Below are 22,507 nucleotides of genomic sequence, written 5' to 3'. Positions count from 1 at the left end.
AATTTAAATATGCCTTAAAGAATCTACTCTTGTTTCCCTGGTAACCTCTTCATAACTGACCTCCTCACATCTTTAACAGAAGATAGTATTTATGGTGGAGTTCTTTTTTTTTTTTTTTTTTGTCTATACCTCACAGTTTGAGGGATCTTAGTTCCCCCAATAGGAAATGAATTCACAGTCTCAGCAGTGAAAGCCTCCAGAGAACTCCTGGCCTTCAAAGGCACCTTGGGTGGTGGATTTTTTCCCCTGGGTTTCTTCCATGTTTACATGATGTACACATGTTAAGAAATATGCTTTTCTCTTTAGAATTTGTCTTTTATTACAAGACTTGTTATCTGAAAACTGGGTTTTGCCCTTGGTGGGTATCGAACCAAAAGGTACAACCAAGCCAAAGATCAAAAGGAAGAAAGGGTTTATTACAAGCAGCAACTAAAGAGAACACCAAAGCAGTTTCTCCCTGAATGTTATAGCCATGCTTTCCGGGAAACAAGCTCACTCAGAAGGACAATGCAGATAGTGGAGCGCAGTTTATTACACCGGCAGGCCCAAGGCAGTCTCCTCTTAGCCAAGGGCCCTGACCAGCATTTGTGAAAATCTTTTATACCCCATGTGTACGTGTCCAAACCCACCAGCCCAAATCCCTTGAGGCTTACAAAGGAAGGGTAAATACAATCACCATAACCCCATCATTCACGTGTTCTGTGTTCAAACAGTTAATAATCAATAAGCCTGTGGTTACATTCCGATAGATACTGTCCGGAGGCAGAGGTGATTAGTGTCTGTTTTCTCTTAGGCAATAAGTAACTTGGATGTGATCTTCAAGATTCCCCTGCCCAGAGGGGATCTTATCCTTCCAGTCATTCCCACAGGCGCTAAGCACACAGTTCAGAGTCCATTGGAGAGGCGGCCTAACACGATCAGCACGGACAGGCCTAAGATGGAGTCCAGGCCCTATGAATTCCTTCTTCATGAACAGCAAAATTGGTGGTTTTAAGCGAAGGGAATATGCATATTCATGTAGGGTCTGGAGCAGAGGAGAAAACAGCATAGAATTGGGGCAAAGGTTGACAGAGTCCAAGCTTTAGTTGATTCAAGTCATCAGGGGCAAAATTATCATTCCATCCTCCACCTAGGTGGGGTCCTTCCTGCGGAACTCAAAAATTGTATTTGATTCTATATGCCTTGAGGAGGAACTAGAAATTTGTTTTATTGCTGAACTGTTATCTTTTGACTTTTCTTCCTTTATGAGGTATTAGTAGATTAAGTGCTGAAAAATCCCACATAAGAAGCAATTTCACTGAAAAACATTAGTTGAAAAATGAGCTAAATTGACCAAATTGGGTTTTTGACGTGGAATCCATAGATGCCACTATATGAAGCTAAAAATTCCTACCAAGTTTTGCATTTTTCTGCCACCCAACATTATTAACAAATGTCAAACTCTTTTGCAGAAAAGATGGGTGGCCCTGAAAAGAGCCTTTGGTTTGGATTCATCGGAGTTGCTATAATTCAGGCAGCTACTTGCCCTTGGCCTTGTGGTGGCTCTCGGTCTTCTTGGGCAGCAGCACCGCCTGGATGTTGGGCAGGACACCGCCCTGAGCGATGGTGACTTTGCCCAGCAGCTTGTTGAGCTCCTCGTCGTTGCGGATGGCCAGCTGCAGGTGGCGCGGGATGATGCGCGTCTTCTTGTTGTCCCGGGCCGCGTTGCCCGCCAGCTCCAGGATCTCGGCTGTCAGGTACTCCAGCACCGCCGCGAGATACACCGGGGCCCCGGCCCCAACCCGTTCGGCATAGTTACCCTTGCGGAGCAGCCGGTGAACACGGCCCACAGGGAACTGGAGACCGGCTCGCGAAGAGCGTGTCTTGGCTTTGGCACGAGCCTTGCCACCTTGTTTACCTCGCCCAGACATCGTAAGCTTAACTTCACCCCAAACAGCTACCGAAGTAGTGAAATTTTAAGGGTGGCCTTTTTTTATAGCCCTTATTAGGCGCGAAAAAAGAGACATGTCATTGGCTAGGAGTGCGGCTTCATTTTAGCCAATGGGAATGCGAATTGGTATTCTTGCGTTCTAATTGGGCAGAACTAATTTCTGACGTCTTCAGGAACAGCCGTTAGTAAGAGTGAGATATTAATGTATCACCTTATTTGCATAAGAGGTTCTATATAAAAAGGACCCAACGGGTCTTCTGTGTGTTCTAAACTTGTTTAACCTGTTTTTCATCATGCCTGAACCGGCTAAGTCCGCTCCGGCCCCGAAAAAGGGCTCCAAGAAGGCGGTGACCAAGGCGCAGAAGAAGGATGGCAAGAAGCGCAAACGCAGCCGTAAGGAGAGCTACTCTATCTACGTGTACAAGGTGCTGAAGCAGGTCCACCCGGACACCGGCATCTCGTCCAAGGCCATGGGCATCATGAACTCGTTTGTGAACGACATTTTCGAGCGTATCGCGGGCGAGGCGTCGCGCCTGGCGCATTACAACAAACGCTCGACCATCACATCCAGGGAGATCCAGACGGCCGTGCGCCTGCTGCTGCCCGGGGAGCTGGCCAAACACGCGGTGTCCGAGGGCACCAAGGCCGTCACCAAGTATACTAGTGCCAAGTAAACTGTGAGTCGGTTGCAAACGATTTTAACGGCTCTTTTAAGAGCCACCCACGTTCTCAGAGAAAGAGCTGATGCTTATTCTCTTTCTGTTTTGCGAGGTAGAGCAGTTCCTGAACAATCTTCTTTTGGGCACAGTAAGCTCGCGATCAAATATAACGTTACCTGACTGGCAAAGCTCTGAAGTTCCTTGTGTAATTTTGGTTCTGATCTTTACTGTTACTCAGGAATTTCCTGCATGTAAAAAGAGCTCTGCTACTTGTTCTGATAGCCATTAGGATTAAGGAAGAGAACTTTCATTCATAACACATATACTTCCTAGTCGCCGGTCTGGGACAAGGAGTTTCGAGTCCTGCCTGCGGGCAGAGGTTAGGCGGGAAGTTTAAATTTGGCGGGTGAGCGCCAGCCCTTCCTCCCAGATCCTGATTGGTTGCCGGCATCGGGGAAGGAACCGCTGGTTTCCGCGCGCGGGACAAGCCGCCTAACTGCCGCCCAGCCCAGCACTCACAAGCTCCTTGAATAAACATTTTCGGCTACTTCGTTGGAGAGTAAGGAACCTGATGGATATTTTCACACTGAGAAATACTATCGCTTTGTTTCTAATTAGATAGATAGATAGTAAGGTCGCTCAGTCGTGTCCGACTCTTTGCGACCCCATGGACTGGGGTCTACCAGGCTCCTCCATCCATGGGATTCTCCAGGCAAGAATACTGGAGTGGGTTGCCATTTCCTTCTCCAGGGAATCTTCCCGACCCAGGGATCGAACCCAGGTCTCCCGCATTGGAAGCAGAAGCTTTTAACTTCAGTCACGAGGGAAGCCCTTGTTTCTAATTAGGGTACTGCTTTCCTTTTGCCCTATATTCATAAAATAGGAAACAACAGGAGACGAAACATGGCTTTTTGCGGTTCAATGAACGCAGAGAAACTTGAGGCCGTTTGTCTCACTAGCATGTGGGATGAGTGCAACTGTGCCATAATTGGAACAGTCTTTGGCATTGCCTTCCTTTGGGATTGGAATGAAAACTGAATGAAAACATTTCCAGTCCTGTGGCCACTGCTGAGATTTCCAAATTTGCTGGCATACTGAGTGCAGCACTTTCACAGCATCATCTTTTAGGATTTGAAATAGCTTAACTGGGATTCCATCACCTCCACTAGCTTTGTTCATAGTGATGCTTCCTAATGCTCACTTGACTTCGCATTCCAGGATGTCTAGCTCTAGTCCAGTGATCACACCATCATGGTTATCTAGGTCATGAAGATCTTTTTTGTATAGTTCTGTGTATTCTTGCCACCTCATCTTAATATCTTCTGCTTCTGTTAGGTCCATGCCACTTCTATCCTTTATTGTGTCCATCTTTGCATGAAATGTTCCCTTGGTATCTCTCATTTTCTTGAAGAGATATCTAGTCTTTCCCATTCTATTGTTTTCCTCTATTTGCATTGATCACTGAGGAAGGCTTATCTCTCCTGGCTATTCTTTGGAACTCTGCATTCAGATGCTTTTATCTTTCCTTTTCTCCTTTGCATTTTGCTTCTCTTCTTTTCTCAGCTATTTGTAAGGCCTCCTCAGAAAACCATTTATTTTTCTTGGGGATGGTCTTGATCAGTGCCTCCTGTCCAATGTCACAAACCTTTGTCCATAGTTCTTCAGGCACTCTGTCTATTAGATCTAATTCCTTGAATCTATTTGTCACTTTCACTGTATAATCGTAAGGGATTTGATTTAGGTCATACCTGAATGGTCTAGTGGTTTTCCCTACTTTCTTCAATTTAAGTCTGAATTTTGCAACAAGGAGTTCATGATATGAGCCACAGTCAGCTCCCAATCTTGTTTTTGTTGACTGTATGGAGCGTCTCCTTTGGCTGCAAAGAATATAATCAATCTGATATCGGTATTGACCATCTGATGATGTCCATGTGTAGAGTCATCTCTTGTGTTGTTGGAAGAGTGTTTGCTAAAATCAGGGCATTCTCTTGGCAAAACTGTTAGACTTTGCCCTGCTTCATTTTGTACTCCAAGGCCAAATTTGCCTGTTACCCCAGGTATCTCTTGACTTCCTACTTTTGCATTCCAGTCCCCTATGATGAAAAGGACATCTTTTTTCGGAAGTTAGTTCTAGAAGGTCTTGTAGGTCTTCACAGAACCGTTCAACTTCAGCTTCTTCAGCATTAGTGGTTGGGGCATAGACTTGGATTACTGTGATATTGAATGGTTTGCCTTGGAAACGAACAGAGATAATTTTGTCATTTTTGAGGTTGCACCCAAGAATTGCATTACGGACTCTTGTTGACTATGAGGGTTACTCCATTTCTTCTAAGGGATTCTTGCCCACAGTAGTCAATATAATGGTCATCTGAGTTAAATTCGCTCATTCCAGTCCATTTTATTTCACTGATTCCTAAAATGTTGATGTTCACTCGCCATCTCCTGTTTGACCACATCCAATTTCTCTTGATTCATGGACCTAACATTCCAGGTTCCTATGCAATATTGTTCTTTACAGCATCAGGCTTTACTTCCATCACCAGTCACATCCACAACTGGGTGCTGTTTTTACTTTGGCTCCGTCTCTTCATTCTTTCTGGAGTTAGTTCTCCACTCTTCTCCAGTAGCGTATTGGGCATCTACCAACCTGGGGAATTCATCTTTCAGTGTCATATCTTTTTGCCTTTTCATACTGTTCATGGGGTTCTCAAGGCAAGAATACTGAAGTGGTTTGCCATTCCCTTCTCCAGTGGACCACGTCCATTCCAGAACTCTCCACCATGACCTGTCTGTCTTGGGTGGCCCTACATGGCATGGCTCATAGTTTCATTGAGTTAGACAAGGCTGTGGTCCATGTGATCAGTTTGATTAGTTTTCTGTGATTGTGGTTTTCATTCTGTCTGCTCTCTGAGGGATAAGGATAAGAGGCTTATGGAAGCTTCCTAATGGGAGAGACTGACTGTGGGGGAAACTGGGTCTTGTTCTGATGGGTGGGGCCATGCTCAGTAAATCTTTAATCCAGACCTGGGTAGCTTGGATGAAAACCAGGAACCCACTAGGGGATAGAGGCTAGAAGCAAAGTTCCTCTGGCTCTTCCTCTATTTAAAAAATATATTTCTCAAAGAAGCAAAAACTTTAAAAACAGGTACAAAATTTATTATTTAGAGACCTAAGTGGGAGAGCACACTGAGAAAGTTTGTCTTTTTTTTTTAAGACAAAAACAAGATAGAAACACCCACCCAGAGAGAAAGGGTGTGGGTATCCTTTCTAATGAGGAGTATAGTAAAGAGGCAGTTAATTTATATAGGGCAGTTCTTTCAGGTCTGTGTTTACCTTTGACCAATTATCTTGATTCTAATCCCACATCTGACCCGTTCTAGGACATGCCTCAACATGAGAGTACATCTTTTCTTCAAGATGAATTCCACCACTGAGGCCTGTGGAAAGTTTGGCATCAGCTGTTATGGGATGGCACTCCCTCCCTTTTGCCCCACCCCCACCCCCAAGGCGTGTTTCTGTGCAGGGAGGTCTCCTTAACCTCCGATTGATCATCTTATCTCTTTACTCCAGCATCTAGAAGAATGCAAATCAGAAAAATCATTGTAAAAAAATAAAATATGTGAGGCAACTGAAGATTTTTTTTTCTAGTACTAGCTATTGGATGATTATCTTGTATTTTGTTTAATTCTGTATCTGTTGGGATGTTTGAAATATTCATGATTGAAACAACATGTTTATGATTTCTTTACACTGTAACCCTCCCCCACAGTGTACCCGGTGGGTGGATAAAGAAACAGCACAAGAGATGTTGGTTAACTGTTGAAGCTTTGCCTGATGAGCACTTGGAAGTACCTTATTCTCTTCTGTGTACTTTTGCGTATACTTCAATGTGTCCCTTCCCTGCCCCTTTCCCCGAAAAATGTTTTCTTTAAAAAGCTGGACCAATTAACGAACATAATTCTCTTCCAGTCAATAAGAGGTGATAATGAGAGGAATGAAATGTTGGCAAAGAGAAATTCTGGAGATTGAACTAAGGAAACCAGGAGAGAGGCGATTTGCACAGGGGAGTTCATAGCAGCGGTGGTCCCCTTCTTCCAGCGCACAGGCTCGACAATCAAGAAACGCTTTCGCCATCTTGTGGCCCTTTAAGATAATACAGTTAATATTTTGTTCTGTGGTTTCTGTTAGGTAATCTATTGCTAGACTTTAATAACTGTATATGTAAAAATACAAGAAACAATATTACTTCAAACAATTCTCATCTGATCAAATTCTCTCATCAATAACAAAGAGCCACGTTATTAGTTTCTTATGTGTCTGGAATTTCTTTATACAAACACATATATAAATGTGGATTTTCTGTGTCCCCTTTAACTCAAATGGCCAATGGCTATATTCCTCTCAAGTTCTGCCCCTTGCTTTTCTCGTTATCTAGCTTGGAATTCTTTCCTATTAGTAAGTAGAGTAGCTAGGACTTCTCAGCAGGTGCCCTTGAATCGGTGACCTGAAAGGGTAATCAGAGGTCAAACCAGTTATTACACTGGCTGCACCTTCCCTGAAAATAAGCCTGATGCTCATTTGAGAGGAAGCATGGGTTCTTGACAAGCTGCTCAGGAGCTGAACCTGGTCAGGAGAGTTGTGGAGTAGCTGAATTCGTGTTCCCTTCCTGGAATGGGACCACTGTGCTTTGTAAGGAAGGGACATTGAAGTCCTAACACAGGTATTTGTCCTGTTGATGAGGCATTCTTTGAATGTCATCTTTCTATCTAAGCCACCCCAAGCAAATTTCCAATTCCTACTCACCATTCTTCATAATATGTATCAAGATCTGACATGCTGACAGTTCAGTTCAGTTCAGTTGCTCAGTCGTGTCCGACTTTTTGCGACCCCATGAACTGCAGTATGCCAGGCTTCCCTGTCCATTACCAACTCCCGGAGTCTACCCAAACCCATGTCCATCTGAGTCGGTGATGCCATCCAACCATCTCATCCTCTGTCGTCCCCTTCTCCTCCTGCCCTCAATCTTTCCCAGGATCAGGGTCTTTTCAAATGACTCAGCTGTTTGCATCAGTTGGCCAAAGTATTGGAGTTTCAGCTTCAACATCAGTCCTTTCAATGAACACCCAGGACTCATCTCCTTTAGGATGGACTGGTTGGATCTCCATGCAGTCCAAGGGGCTCTCAAGAGTCTTCTCCAACACCACAATTCAAAAGCATCAATTCTTCGGTGCTCAGCTTTCTTTATAGTCCCAACTCTCACATCCATACGTGACCACAGGAAAAACCATAGCCTTCACTAGATGGACCTTTGTTGGCAAAGTAATATCTCTGCTTTTTAATATGCTGTCTAGGTTGATCATAACTTTCCTTCCAAGGAGTAAGCAGCTTTTAATTTCATGGCTGCAGTCACCATCTGCAGTGATTTTGGAGCCCAGAAAAATAGTCAGCCATTGTTTCCACTGTTTCCCCATCTATACTTTACTTATTTTTTGCTTATTATCTTCACCATACTGTCCTCTTCACCAGAATGTAAGTCAACTGAGAGCTGAATTTCTCTTTTTTAGTCTACTTTGATCATTATTGTATGCCCCAGCTTCTAGAACAGTGCCTGGCACACAGTATATCTCCGAATAAATGGATGAAGTAATATTCTCCCCTGTTGTTGTGGGAGACCCTCAAAGACTTTACTGTCTTGGATGGATGATTCAGCGGAAAAAAAACAAATTGTCTCCACTTCCTGCCATTCTTTGAGTGCTGCTTTCTGGTTGAACTCCCAGTTTTCTTCCCCTACAAAAAAAAAACACCAAAAACCTTAGGTTTTGTTAAAAATTCAGGTTTCTCCTTCATGAATTTTTCTTACTAATGATTATTGTTACATAAATTATTTTATTTTTATGTGCCAAAAAAAAAAAAGGAAATATCATGTTGAGTCATTTCAAGATATTCTGTCTTCTCTGAATCTCCATTCTGTCAGGAAAGACATGCACCCTCGTTGGCTTCAGGGTTTCGGTTAACGGGAAATGACAAATCCACCTCTCTTCAGAGTACTGTTTTCTGGATTAATGTTTGTCTCAGAAGAGAAACACCAGTGCCTAAGGAATTCTCCACATGGGTCAACAAGACTTCCATTTTACCCCTACAGTGAGAGGGACCCAACGTTAGAGGGTGGTGCTGTAGATGACATTCCATGCTCATCTAGCAGTAGGACCTGGTGGACTTTTGAGTGAGGATAGGTGTGTTTGTCTTTGGCTAGTTTTTTTTTTTTCTTCACCAGCTCTGATTTTCTCAAACTCTCCTACCTTCTGAAATTTCTGTCATTCTTTTTTCACTACCCATAGTCTCCTCCCTGGCCATATTAGATGAAGTATCCCATCTAGTCCAACCAGTGAAGGAATGAATTACTTTGAATTTGTCTCCAGCCTAAACTCCTTACTTTAAACCTGCACTTGCAAACAAATGACCTGAGATACTTTTTGAAATACCACCAAAAGGACCTCAGCAATAATTGCCACTATCTATTCAGGACTGTAGATCAGGGAAAGATAAAACGTGAATCACTCACATTGTTTTATTGAGTCCAGTTTAATTTTTCATGAACACATATCATTATACTCATTTAAGATGTGAAGCTGAGGCTCAGGGGAAAATAGCTTCTTCAAGTCACATGGCTAAGTGGCAATGCCACTAGTGGAAAGCAGACTTCTTTTTTTACTCTTAAGTGTGTGTTCTTTCATCCATCTCATGTTCTCTCCACATTCCTTCTTCACGTGTGCTTGCCAGTTCTCTTAATCTATATTTACAGATTTGAAGATTTCTTCACCGGTTAAATACATATCTGAACTCCACGGACTTGCCAGTTCTTGTAGGTTATTCCTGCACATTCTTTTTCTTTTCACTTATTTCTTCATCCATTCGTGGTAAATAGTACTGTGGAGGAAATGCTGTGTCACATATAGGCCACCTCTGACTTTAGAGGCTGATAGAAGGTACATAATCTGGCATCTGGGGCCCTTCCATGTTTGAATAACTTCTGGTTTCTGCACCTCTAGTTACACCATTTTGTAATCTTTCTGACACAGCTGAAGAAATGTAAGTCAAAACTCAGCACAGGGGAGGCAAGAGAAAAGAAGTACTAAAAGGGACAGTGAGGCTTCAGGGACAACAGATAAGTTCACTCTCTTGATTGGGGTCATGGTATGTGTACACATATGTCAAAATTCATTAAAATGTACCCTGTAAATATATGCAGTTCATCATATACCAGTTATACTTTAATAAAGCTATTTTTAAAGTAAAAGTAAAAATTCAGTTCTTGGGTTAAATTATAATAGGAAAAAGCAAAACTGCAATATACCTCTTTAAAGTTAGTTATGAAAAGCCTACAAGTAAGGAACAAGAACTGTAATTCACCAGTGGAAATGAATTAGAGCTTGGGAAGTGCACCCAGGAAGATTTGTCTGATATCTGTTCTGTGGCTTTTGAGAGTCTCACCTTACGTATAGTCAAGGATATCACTTCCTAGCAGGCCAGGAAGATTAAATATGAATACCTCAGGGAAAGAGGACACCCTTTCTTTCAGTTTGGGGTACTTTAGCTGCAATGTGGCAGAGTGAAGAACATATGCGTCATGTCTATTACCACAAAGAACAAATTTTAATCTCCCAATGGGGTAAAATATAACTTTTTGTTGCTTTATGATACAACCTTCAGTTCACTGAAAGTCTCAGATGGAGTCCTGCAAGTCACTCTACCCAGACTTTCCCAACCATCTCCCCTACCAAATCTTGGGATTCTGACAGTCTCTAAATGATGCTTCTTTTCATGTGGCCTTTACACAGGGTGTCTTCATTTTCAAGTTCTCAGGGGCACAATTTGGAAATATCTAATCCAATCACTCTTCAGCAACAGATTCTTGGTTCCACCCTCAAGCAGAATACTGAATGTGGCCTCTTAGAAAGAGGTTTGTGTGGTTGTCATCTGAAACTAAGTTGCATCCAAATTCCTCGATCTTTTAAAAACTCATGTACTCATCTCTTCAGTGCTATATCTTTCTTCAATTTTGGTCAGTAGATTTGTTCTTGAGAATCTAATTCAAATTCTGCCTTGGTCTGTCTGTTCTGCTGACTATATCTGTTGATGAATTTATTTTATTGCTCATTGGAGTAATAACTTCTAAAATGAGGGACTGGAGAGACCAGATTCCAGTTTCTACCAGCTTTGTCTTTCATTTATCTTTCCTCCACCTCCCTGAAGGAACTTCATCAAATGACAGTTGCCAAATCAATTAGCAACCGAAACTAGGAAAATCCACACATACCATTGTAACAATTGTGAGTAGGGAAGTAACAGCAGCTTTCTCGTAGATGAATTCAAAGTTTAGATCTCGGTAGGTGATCTTCCCTTCTCCTTACTAAAAATGCCAGGTCGACGAAGGTGGGATTCGAACCCACGCGTGCAGAGCACAATGGATTAGCAGTCCATCGCCTTAACCACTCGGCCACCTCGTCTTCACATCTTAGGTATTTGGCAAGGTTTATTTCAGAGTTCATACTCGGGAACTCACTATTTCAGAATGAAGACGGTTAGGAGATGGCTTGGAGACGTCTGGGAGACGTGGAGGTGGCCCGTTTTCACACGAATGGACAAAGAACTGGATTGGAAAAGCTGCGACGGGGGAAAAAAAAAAACAAGCTTAACAGGAGACTTGATAGAAACACATTTGTGTGGTCCTTCATTACTTTTCTCCCTCTGCGGGCAGGGGGGCACCTCAGCATCAAGTCCGAGTTTGGAGTCACCCTCTCGCGTTCGGGGAGCCTAGTCCAGCGCCCCCAGAGCGCAGCCGAAAAAACCGCAAGGAGCAGAGGTTCCCCAAAACAGTCCCCCTGGAGTCGTTGTAAGGGAAGCTGACGAATGTGGACTCCTAACTCGGGGTTAATAAAATAATTTGGAAGATTAAACGATGAATCTGAATAGGGCTCAATTTCTATTCAATGTTATTTCCCCTTTTGCAGTACTTTAGGGTGAATTGTGTAGAAAAGAATCCTTAATTCTTGGGGTTCTCCTCTCGGATCATCCGCATCAGAGGAACCATGAACTCCGTTTTCCTTCCAAATACCCGTGTGTTTCTTGAATGGTTTTCTAGAGGAAATGTTTCCCAACTTTCATTTGTTCTTACAAGGGCAGCAGTGCTAAAAATGTTAAGTGACTCATTTTTTTAAATGAGTTGAAAAAGTGTTTCTGGGAAAGAGTGAAAAAAACCTATTTTAGCTGTCTTTTGGGAACTTTGATTGGTTTGATTGTTTCATGGAATGAATAACATGCACATGAATGAACATGAGTACAGACTAACTCTAATTATAATGAATCATAAATGCCTGAGAAAAAATGGTAATACTGAAGCTGAGCCTTGAGCAAATTTTCTAGAGGTGAGAAAAATGAGGGTGTCCCAGACTGAGGAAAGGGTGTGCTCAAAGCTGAGGAATATCTAGAAAACTTGGAAATCACTGTGGCTGTCGTGCTGAAGCATGTGAGAGGCTGGTCAGGAAACATCAATAAATCTGAGAATGGAACCTGGTCATGAAAATTTTTCTTGTGAAGATTAAGTAAATCAATCACAGGATGAACAACAACAAACATGGAAGAAATCCTGTAGGAACAGATTCCTGCTTCATTTTCACACTCTTAGTGTGAGTGTTACCTAAAAGTGCATGGCGGGGGGGTGTCTGACTGCTCACTGCTCAAAAGCCAGTAAACAGACCAGGCTGGTGGAAAGGAAAGTTTGCTTTATTTCAGTTGCTGGCAACTGAGCGTAGGGGTGGCGGACATCTGTCCAAAGGCCGACTCCCCGCTCTCCCCCCACCCGCAGCAAGCAGGGGTTGAAAGCATTTATAGAGAGTCCTTGGTGGCGGGGCTGCACGCAGAACCAGCACAGGCATCTCTAACAGTCATCTTCAAATTGGTCATCAGTGGTCTGACCAGCATCATCTTGGTTGTTTTAGGTACAGTTAATCCTCAGTTCCAGGGTGCACTTGTTCCCATTTCTTTGCAGTCAGCTCTCAGAATTGTGGTAGCTCATATCCTGGGTACAGTCTGGTCATCCTGTAGTTAACTTTTCCACCGGGTGTTTTGGAATCTATAAGCCAGCTCACAGGAAATGGCTCAGAATATTGTCTACAGCCCTTGAGAAAGGCCCTTAACTGTGCTTAATAACTGCATTGTTAGTATTTAGTCTCCTTGATTGTTTTCCTTTGTTTCAGCATTTCTCACTTCTCTGATTAAACTTATTCTTTGACTAAGTTTTCACACACAAAAGGCAGGCAAAAGACATGGGGAGTGTGGGGCAACAATCATACAGTACTACTCCATTTCATGAGGACACTACCTTAAGTTGCTCTAACATTTTCTTCAGTGAAAAACCATCCTTAACTTGTCCCAGAGAATCAATCTCTCTTCTTGCTTGGAAAAGTCCTTTAAGAAAAAAAAATTGGGGAACGGGGGTGGGAGGGAGGGACAAGAGGTAGGGGACATATGTTTACCTATGGCTGATTCATACTGAAGTATGGCAGAAACCAACACAGTATTGCAAAACAACTATCCTTCGATTAGAAACAAATAAATTTAAAATATTTTTGGAAAAATCCTTATATTTTAATATAGGCTGCATTGTTCTGCCTGGATCTTCACTTCAATTTAACCCATGTCCCTCCACCTTATTTTTCATGCTCAGTCCAATTCACGATTTTGTATTAAGAAAAATTTATTTCCCCTTTCTTCCAACAAGACATTTTCCCTCATAGACTGCTCTTGCCCTTTTTCATTTTAACCTGGATAAACGTTTTTATCCACCCTTGGTTCTCAGCTTAAAGCTTTTTTTTTTTTAATTGTTTAAAATTAACTATATGTTTCAAAATCTCAAGTACTTCAGAAATATGTGTGTTAGAAAGTGGTTCTCTTCCCCCTTTGGTAGAGGCAAAGATTTTCAGTCATTTGGCTTTTTGATTGTGTTGTTTTTGTTTTACCAGCATGCTTCCAAATATCATGCTGTGGCAGAGATGGCTAGTTACCACCGGTATTTGTTCTTTCCTTCCAAGAAATGGAAATTTGGTAGCGTTCATAGACATCCATGAAAAAATTACAGCGCACAACTTTCCCTGATGCGTGGCCATGTGGCCAATTTCTAAACCAGGGCATTAGAGATAAAGTGGATGTAAAGCTTTCAAGTTCTGTTCAGAAGAGGAAAGAAATACCATTCATTTCTCTCTTCCGACTGTATCTGCTTGCTGGAAAAGGCAGCATTATAGGAATGAAGGTGTCGTGAAATATAAAGAGATTGGAAACAGTAACTCATAGGAAGGCGGGAACCATGAGATAGATTAGAACCAACACCCCAGAGCCAAAGTATGACTCTGGGATTGATTATACCTTCAGACTGTTACATGGGAGATCGTGAAGGCTTCCTGTGTAGCTCAGTTGGAAAAAGCAATGTGGGAGACCTGGATTCAATTCCTGGGTCAGGAGGATCCCCTGGAGAAGGAAATGGCAACCCACTTCAGTATTCTTGCCTGGAGAATCCCATGGACAGTGGGGACTGACAGGCTACAGTTCATGGGCTTTTAAGAGTCAGACATGACTTAATGCTATCTTTCTTCTTCCTTTAACGTACAGTTCATTGGGGTCTTTGTTACAGAGACCAAATTGTGTCTTAATTAATACAGATGCTTTTATTTCTAATTTTAAATTTTTTTCAGTTTAGTATTTCCTATTGATTACTTCTTAAATAAAAAGAAGAGTCATTTCTCTTTCCTTGCCTTAAATAACACCATATACAGATACCCTTACTATTGATTTTTCTTCTGAATTTACTTATATCATAATATTTATTGAATTAGTATCACTGTTCATATATTATGATTGGAAAATACCATTCACTGGTCTCTCATGATATTTTTGTTTCCTGAACATTAAAGTTTTTTCTCAAATTACCACAAATAACTATAAAAGCTTTGACAAAAAAAGAAATTGGGTGTTTTCTGTACTAGCTATACAGTTTTCATCCTGATGTTTTCCTGAGAAAGATTTCACTGGAGATAAGATTTTTTAATGTTTTGGTGTTGGAAAATATCTTTTATATTTCTCTGACACTTGCTTAAATATTTGGTTGGGTATGGAATGCTAGGGAATATTTTCTTTCAGGATTTTGAAAGAGTTCTCCATTTTCTTCTAGACTTCAGTATTGCTTTTGAGAATTACTAGGTCATTCTAATTACTATGTTTCATTTGTAATTAGTTTTTTTCTCTTTCAAGATGATTTCTTTGTCTTCAATATACTCAACTGTCTGAAAGATATGCCTTTGTGTGTATCTATTTTCATTCACTGTTCTGGGAGCTCTACTACATCATTAAATTTGGAAAAATCATCTATTTCAGTTTGAGAAATTAACTTTACTTTTTTGTCAGTTTTATCACTTATGTGTTCTGTATTCTCTCACTTTATCTTTTTTTCCCTAGAATATTTTATACTTGGACTTTAAACCTCTGGGATGTTTCCTCTACTTTCCAAAAAGTATTATTCTCTCCTAGTTACAATCCGTTTATATTTTTTAATAGACTCTATTTTTAAGGCAGTTTTAGGTGTACAGAAAAATTAATACAAAAGTACAGAGTCCACACATACCTCCTATTGTCCCCCACAGCTTTTCCTATGATTTACATCTTATATTATTTGGTTCATTTGTTACAACTGATGAACCAATATTAATATATTATTAACATTCTTCATATTAAGGGTTTACTCTTCACTTTAGACATTCTTTGGGTTTGACAAATGTATAATGACATGTTTCCATCCTTACAGTATCGCACAGAATAGTTATATTGCCCTGTGTTCCACATCTTCATCCATACATCCCCTAAAACAACTGGTAGTTTTACTGTTTCTATATCTTTACTTTTCCCAGAAAGTCATATAGTTGGAATCACACAGTATGCAGCCTTTTCAAATTGGCTTCTTTCAGTTAGTAATATGTTTTTTAAGTTTCCTACATGTCTTTTTATGACTTGATAGTTTATTTCTTCTTATTACTAATATTCCAGTGTATGGATGTACCCCAGTTTGTTTATCCATTAATGTATTGAAGTGCATTTTGGTTGCTTTCAAGTATTGACAATTATGAATAAGGTTGCTTTAAACATTCATGTGCAGGGTTTTTTGTGGATGTAGATTTTCAGCTCATTTGGGTAAATGTGAAGGAGCATGACTGCAGGAGTGTGCCCTTATATTATTACTCTACATTCTGGAAAATGTCCTTTACATTTTATTTCAACTATTCTATTAAGTTTTTCATGTCTACTCCCACAATTTCAACTTTGAGACTTCTGTACTTAAGAGTTACCTTGTTGAACAGCAGCCTCTTTTAAAACAAGAATAGATGTAATAACATGCCTGAGATTTTCTTTCTCCTCTCTGCATAATATTTTCCTCTTATTTTTTCAGTTCACGTTCATCTCTGTCTTTCATATTAGGCATTCACTTTAGATGTCTAGTGATCTTTGATTGCTGGTCTGCAGATATAATTAGGCCCTAAAAATGACTGAAAATGAGATTATGAGTCTAGTTTATTGACTGTGGGCTTCACTTGTAAAGTGATCTACCTCTGCCATTTACTATCAGGCAATATCTTTAACTCATTCTTCTTGGGATAGTAAAATCCCTTGAAAAAGGATTATTAAATCTGCTTAGATGATGTAAAACTGACTTCTTAAATTCTGAGAAAATTCTTAAAGGACAGAGGTTGGAGGAAATCCTTCTCCAAACGTGTACCTTCATACTTACTGGGTTCCCAAAATTGATCAAAGAAAGACAAAAAATAACAAGGAAAGGTAAAAAAGAGATAATATTTCAGAATACCAACATAAGCAGGGCCAAGTGAGTTGCTAGGGTATCAAGAAGCAAGGAAGAAACACATTAAGACGGTTATCCTGAGGATATATCTTAATTTAGCTAGCATGAGCAAAGTAACTGGATTAATACCTCCCCTCTCCATCTTATTTCTTCATCTTCCAAATTTCATTAATCAATTCACCTGAACGTTTTCAACAGTTTCAAATTGAGAGGTTTTCCTGGGGTCAAGGAGAAGGTATGGCAAGTTTCCAGGTTTGGGGTAGGGAAACCCTGGAACTTCCAAGTGTTAGCGATTTCTCTTCCTGGTTTTTCTCTCCCGGTGGACAAACTGTGGCCGGCAATATTCCCTGGAAATCTACAGGTGGCCTCTGGATAGTTGTGCTCTGGGAATTCTACACTTCCTCTTAGAACGCAAGGTAATTGCAAAATTTAGTTACTTGCGGTATTAAATCCCATAGAAACAAAAACTGGTTTTTAAAATTTTTTTTTATTCCTGGTCCCTCACCGCATCCCTGAGATCCAGCAGAGGCTGACACGTAGTATTCACTGAATATTCATTCGTTGAATGAATAGGTAAAAAAAACTCTGACCAGGGAGTGCAGCTCCAAGGTGCAACGCAGGAAAAGAAAGAGGTTTACATCCTAACCGTTGATTACAGTGGGAGTGGCGGCGGCGGCAGCAAGTAGGAGTGCCTTTTATTTTAGTCAGTGCGGTACCAGTAACTGCTGCCAGTGGGAGAATGATCACTCAAGTCGGAGATAGCAGTGGATATGCAAATCCACATCTCTACCAGAGGAAGGCAGGCACTGGTTGACCGTAATTCACACTTCCCCGCTCCGCCCGACCCAGTCAAGTACGCACACGCACCTACGTAGGCACGTACGTACGTAGGCACAAACTAGGTGCCCAAGGCCTTCGTTCTTCACTTTTGGAAAGAGATCCACAGGAGAACAGGAACTGTGAGGGGAGCGTCTGCGAACTAGCATCAACACTCCAGACACCTCCCAATCAAGGAGATCTGGAATTAAGTACCCAGCTGCTCGGAAGACGAAATCACATTGTCAATGCAATGAAATCCCATCTTTTTGGCGAGAATATTAGAGAAAATACTTTTCCTCACTATTTATTGGAAAATGAAGTGGGCTCGTCCGGGATTTGAACCCGGGACCTCTCGCACCCGAAGCGAGAATCATACCCCTAGACCAACGAGCCACTTACACTACCCACCTGCCCATGTTTAATATAAGAAGAACTAGAGTCAATTTTCTTGCCCCCACACGAAGTATGAGTCCCCTATATTTAAATAACAACTAATATACATTTGGGGGTCTTATGATGACCTTTTAATTTAGACCCAAGTTACTAAGGTTTTCATCCTTCCTCCTGTCGGTTATGCAGTAACCACTACAAAGTGAGTTCCACCTGTATACTAATCTATGACTTAACTTACAAGATTATGTCATAAAGGTCACATTAAGAAAGTACTCTGTTTTTGAACCATATTTTTAAAATTGAAATATAATTGACCCACAATATTGTTAGTTTCAGATTTGATTCGTAATTTGTCTAAAGAAGTATGTATTCTAGATTTCATTATGTAGTTCGTGGTGTGACAAATAATTTGAGTAACATTCATATTAGTTTTCTATACTTTACTTTCATAGAGGAAATTGAAATTTTCTTTGACAAGCCCCCTGGAAACTTGCTTAGTCATAAGTAAGCATTTCTGTCAAGATATTATTTCAATATGTGGACCCCTAAGCCAGTATTGTACCTCAAGCACAGGTCATTGTTTTTGCATCTGTTTTATGATTTTGAAATCTCTATATTCTGTTAGAACTAAGAACAGAATCCTTCAAAGATTTAACACTTTAGAAAAAGATTCCCAAAGATCTTCTCTTCGGTGCAAGCAGCTGTCTTCAAATTTTTTATAGATTGGCATCCCTGCTTTCTGAGTTTCTCATAAGACTTCGCTGGAAAAAAAGGCAATGCTGGCAGATGAATGCTTAGTTTGGCTGCCTCTTGTATGTATCTTTAGCTTTAGAAGAAAGTTTTGGCATTTCAGTAAGGATTCAGAGAAAGGAATTTGAAGTGCCAGCTCCTTTGAAAGCTGGTTCATCAACTCAATTAATTTTTTAATAAAGTTTCCTACCAATGTTTTTCTACTTTCCCCATAACACCGTGTATGAGGAAACTTTTGATCAGCCAAGATGGAATATATATTTGAAAGGCATAAAAATTGGGATTTTACACAAAGTGCACATTAAAGGCTGGTGTTTTGTGTGTAATCAGAGAGTGCCTGAATTAATCCTCAAAAGGACATGAAATAACTTACATGGCAGTTACAGACTCTATTATCTTTTAATTCTAAGATACTTTAGAGTTTCTGTAGTTTGGTCAAGAGTACATCAACGTTTTAAACTGAGGATATAGGATTCAAGTCCTAGTCTGCGAAGAAGGCACCGAGATTACAACTCTGAATTTTTTTTCCACCTCTGAAGTTTCCATGAATTCCTTGGGACAGGCAGTGACTACAACAGGATGAAACTACAAGGAAGTGGTTTATTTTCCACCCTCACTCTCACTATGCATTTCTTGATTTTTATTTTGGTTATCCTTTAAGAAATGCACCCAATTTTCTCTTCTCCCCAGCCTACTGTGTTAGGTCACAGCTTCAAAATTAATTGGGTGATAGAAAGTGAAAGGTAAAAAGGGAAAAATTCAAACCTCCCAGATGCATATTTTAAGACTTTTTCAGAACTCAAATACTTTAAAATAATGGATTGAGTCGTCCTGTTAATGAACCTAACATCACAAAACTGTGTCCTTTATCTTAATTACAAGTCTTAGCCTCTAATTTATGCTGGACAGAATTTTTTCTGGGGAAAATAAAAGTGACTAAATAATCTTCCTTTAGTTACCAGAGGAATCAATATAAAAAGTAGTTTCCCCAGTTTTCCAGTGTACCAGCAGTTAGCTAGGTAGACATTCCTGCTGATCAACACGAAGAGGCTGAGACTAGCAAAGCCAAATGTTGGAAATATTTTAATATTTGATAATATGTTATTATTTAATCAAGAATAAACCTAAATAGGAGGGAAAAAATGGAATCTCCCCAACACAAGAAAAGGAAACAGATCATGAGAATGAGAACACTTTCAGCAGCTCTGATTTCTTGGGTGGAGTGTTTTGGAAACCTCGAGCTCTGAAATTAGAGGACATACTTATGCTGCTTATACAAATGAAAAGCCATGTACCCACTGCTCCAGCCCATGAGAACCTGGAAGAAGATGTCCTGCAGAGACATGATAGTGAGGAAAAGCCATCAAACTATTTGCCTAGATGGTAGCATATAGCAATACTCAACATATGGTTTATTTCCACATTTGTTCATACTATTGCCTGTTGTGATGTTAGTTAGAGCAAGTTAGAGCTTATCAGGAAATTAAGGATCCAGAAGAGGGGGAGATAGGGAAGAATTTGCCATGCAGTCAGTGGTTTGAGCTTTCTCCATAAAGTAGTCCTAGGATGACTGGTGATGACTTGAACCACGCTGGGAGACAGATAGTACAGACTGAAAGACCACACGCCACTCTCACCAGATACACCACAGCTCTACAACCACCACCACATGGAGAGTTACTGAAATGAAAAGCTGACACTGTATCTGAGATTCCTTTGGTACAAAATGTCATTGTGTTAACAAAAGGCAGGTGAATAAGAATAAGGTCTATAGGTTTTTTCCTCTCTTCCTGTAACAGACACATATACATGGCCACAAACAAAAAGAAGTTCTCTCCAATGCCAGATACAGTAATAGGAAGATTATTCCCTGGATGAGATCACTCCAAATCATCTTCTAATTTCATGGACAGTCCCAGGGAAAACCTTTTGAAAAAAACAAATATATAAGGATGACGTATTTCATGTCTGTGGCTTCTTTCTGGTTTACTAAAAAGGAAAAGAACAGCTGGAGCACTGAAGGCTAAAAGTACATGGTTCTATTTATGCATTCTTTTCAATTCATGCCCTTTCTGTTTGTCATGTTATTTTTCTGCTCTCTCAGTTGACTTATAGAAAGTGGTGACCCCAATATCTACATGTCCACCACATATTTCTCTCCCACATTACACAATCCACCTGATTCTGTGACCATTACCTTCTGAATGTTTCACATGACCACATACACATGATTTAAACTACCCAGTCTATGATATTTTTTTATAGCTGCCTGAACAGATTAAACCACAAGCTTAGACTTCCCTTGCGTAATAAGCTCTCACTGAACTCATTGAACTGTGATGCCGTTGCTTCTTGATTTTCACTCTCCACTTAAGTGTGAGGCCTGGATATATAAACTACATGGGTAACTTACTCACCACCTATTATCTAAATCACCAGGCTTTGTGCCTGTAAAATAATGTTAAATAAACAGTTTATAAATAAGTAATCAAATGAAGCATGGAATTATCATTGTGAAAGTGTGTGTTAATGACGCAGAAGTAGTTAGGGGACAATTAGGAGGGACATTTGAGGAGATTCTTCTCTATGAATTTAAAAAGCTGATGACCTGAGAATTCAAGTCAACCCATGTTGAATGATATCTTTATTAGGGACCTCAGTATCTCCTAAGATAAATGGGTGGATTTGAATTTCAAGGTTACCGTTAATGTTATCAGCTCCAATAAGACACATGTGTCATCTTTCAAGAAACACAATAAACTCTGAAAAATTTACATTTCCTCTTTCTCTGTTTCTGATTTAGTAGTTACTTAACAGGCACCCCACTCCGAGACACCCATAGCAGTTTTCAGAATGAGGTTTTTTTGTTTGCTATTTACAACAAGATGGACTGGGCAGGTGATACTTTTATGTCTACTCTGGTTGCTGGGAGAGATGAGAAGATACATATATTTCTTAAAAGAACAAACAAAAACCTTTGCAAGGCTTTTATAGCTAGCATTTAAGGATCAACTAGAGGCAATCCGCGAACATGGTTTACTCCTCCTGAAGTTTTTTGGCAGAGCTTTGCTGTATGAGAACCAGCATAACCCCAAAGTTCATTGAGATACCTGTCCAGGCAGCCTAGTGATGTTTAAGTCTTCACTAGTGAGATTATTTTTCAAGTCTGTAATTAAGGAACATAGGTTCAACATCAAGAAGAGAGTTGCCAGAAGTTGTAAATACTTAATCTTGGTAATGTAACGCCTTACTTCTGATTCTGACCTAAAGACTTCATTTATCACCATCTATATATCTGAGTTCAATTACTGGGTCGGAAAGATCCCCTGGCAACCCAGTCCAGTATTCTTGCCCGGAGAGTGCCATGGACAGAGGCGCCTGGCTGGCTATGGTCCTTAGGGTCACACAGAGCTGGACACAATTGAAGCAACTGAGCATGCATGCACCCGTACATCTATATATCTATATATGTCACTAGTAAGCATTTTTCTTGTTTGAGACTTTCAAAATGGGTTAAACTCAGATACTGCCTTGAAGAATCTAAATCTAGCAGATCAACTCCCTCATGGACCAGAAAAAAGCAGATGTTTCTGGATGGCAGCTGGGAAATGATCAGCTGTTCTTCACCTGAATCTGGCACCTTCCTCTCCCGTAAGTGACAAAAGAGCTCAGACTCTTCTCTCTGTTCCTCACCAGCCCTACCCCAAATAGCCTCCCTTCCAAAACCAAAGGCAGTCCCATCCATAGTTGTTAGGTATACTCACCTTGGTAGCTCTGTGCAGCATTAGGTGATGTTTTGGCAGAATGGCAGCAGCCAGGTCCTGTTTATATTCCCCAAGCCCCAGTATTCAGAGCCTAACTCTCACTGTTAATCAAGATGTCAACATTCTAAGCTTTGACTTCAACAGGGGTAAAGGGCTCCTTGGAGAAGGAAATGGCAACGCACTCCAGTTCTCTTGCCTGGAAAATTTCATGGATTGGGGAGCCTGGTAGAATACAGTCCATGGGGTCGCAAAGAGTAGGACATGACTAAGCAACTAACACACACATACACAC

The 22,507-nt window shown here is 40.6% G+C and overlaps 2 protein-coding genes and 2 non-coding genes across 5 annotated transcripts; 1 reads left to right on the top strand and 3 right to left on the bottom strand.

Annotated features, from left to right (window-relative positions):
• Positions 1 to 397: 397 nt before the first annotated feature.
• Positions 398 to 1,923, bottom strand: LOC110144456 (histone H2A type 1). Its single transcript, XM_020904425.2, has one exon. The coding sequence runs from the start codon at positions 1,908 to 1,910 to the stop codon at positions 1,518 to 1,520; it is 393 nt and encodes a 130-aa protein (XP_020760084.1). The 5' UTR covers positions 1,911 to 1,923; the 3' UTR covers positions 398 to 1,517.
• A 277-nt stretch (positions 1,924 to 2,200) lies between these two features.
• On the top strand, positions 2,201 to 6,879 carry LOC139029576 (histone H2B type 1-J). Of its 2 annotated transcripts, none has more exons than XM_070456280.1 (2): positions 2,201 to 2,607; positions 5,970 to 6,879. In XM_070456280.1, exon 1 carries the CDS (start codon positions 2,224 to 2,226, stop codon positions 2,602 to 2,604), a length of 381 nt encoding a protein of 126 aa, XP_070312381.1. In that variant the 5' UTR covers positions 2,201 to 2,223; the 3' UTR covers positions 2,605 to 2,607; positions 5,970 to 6,879. The 2 variants fall into 2 exon arrangements, 1 of the variants encoding a protein (XP_070312381.1); XR_011483867.1 differs by lacking the exon at positions 2,201 to 2,607 and adding an exon at positions 2,623 to 3,148.
• Positions 6,880 to 11,014: 4,135 nt separating this feature from the next.
• TRNAS-GCU (transfer RNA serine (anticodon GCU)) lies at positions 11,015 to 11,096 on the bottom strand. Its single transcript has one exon. It is a non-coding gene; the product is annotated as a tRNA-Ser (tRNA).
• A 6,533-nt stretch (positions 11,097 to 17,629) lies between these two features.
• TRNAP-CGG (transfer RNA proline (anticodon CGG)) lies at positions 17,630 to 17,701 on the bottom strand. Its single transcript has one exon. It is a non-coding gene; the product is annotated as a tRNA-Pro (tRNA).
• Positions 17,702 to 22,507: the final 4,806 nt, after the last annotated feature.

This window comes from Odocoileus virginianus, chromosome 27 (assembly GCF_023699985.2).
Source record: "Odocoileus virginianus isolate 20LAN1187 ecotype Illinois chromosome 27, Ovbor_1.2, whole genome shotgun sequence".
In the NCBI taxonomy this organism is placed as follows: domain Eukaryota; kingdom Metazoa; phylum Chordata; class Mammalia; order Artiodactyla; family Cervidae; genus Odocoileus; species Odocoileus virginianus.
This window is presented reverse-complemented; position numbering and strand designations above follow the sequence as displayed.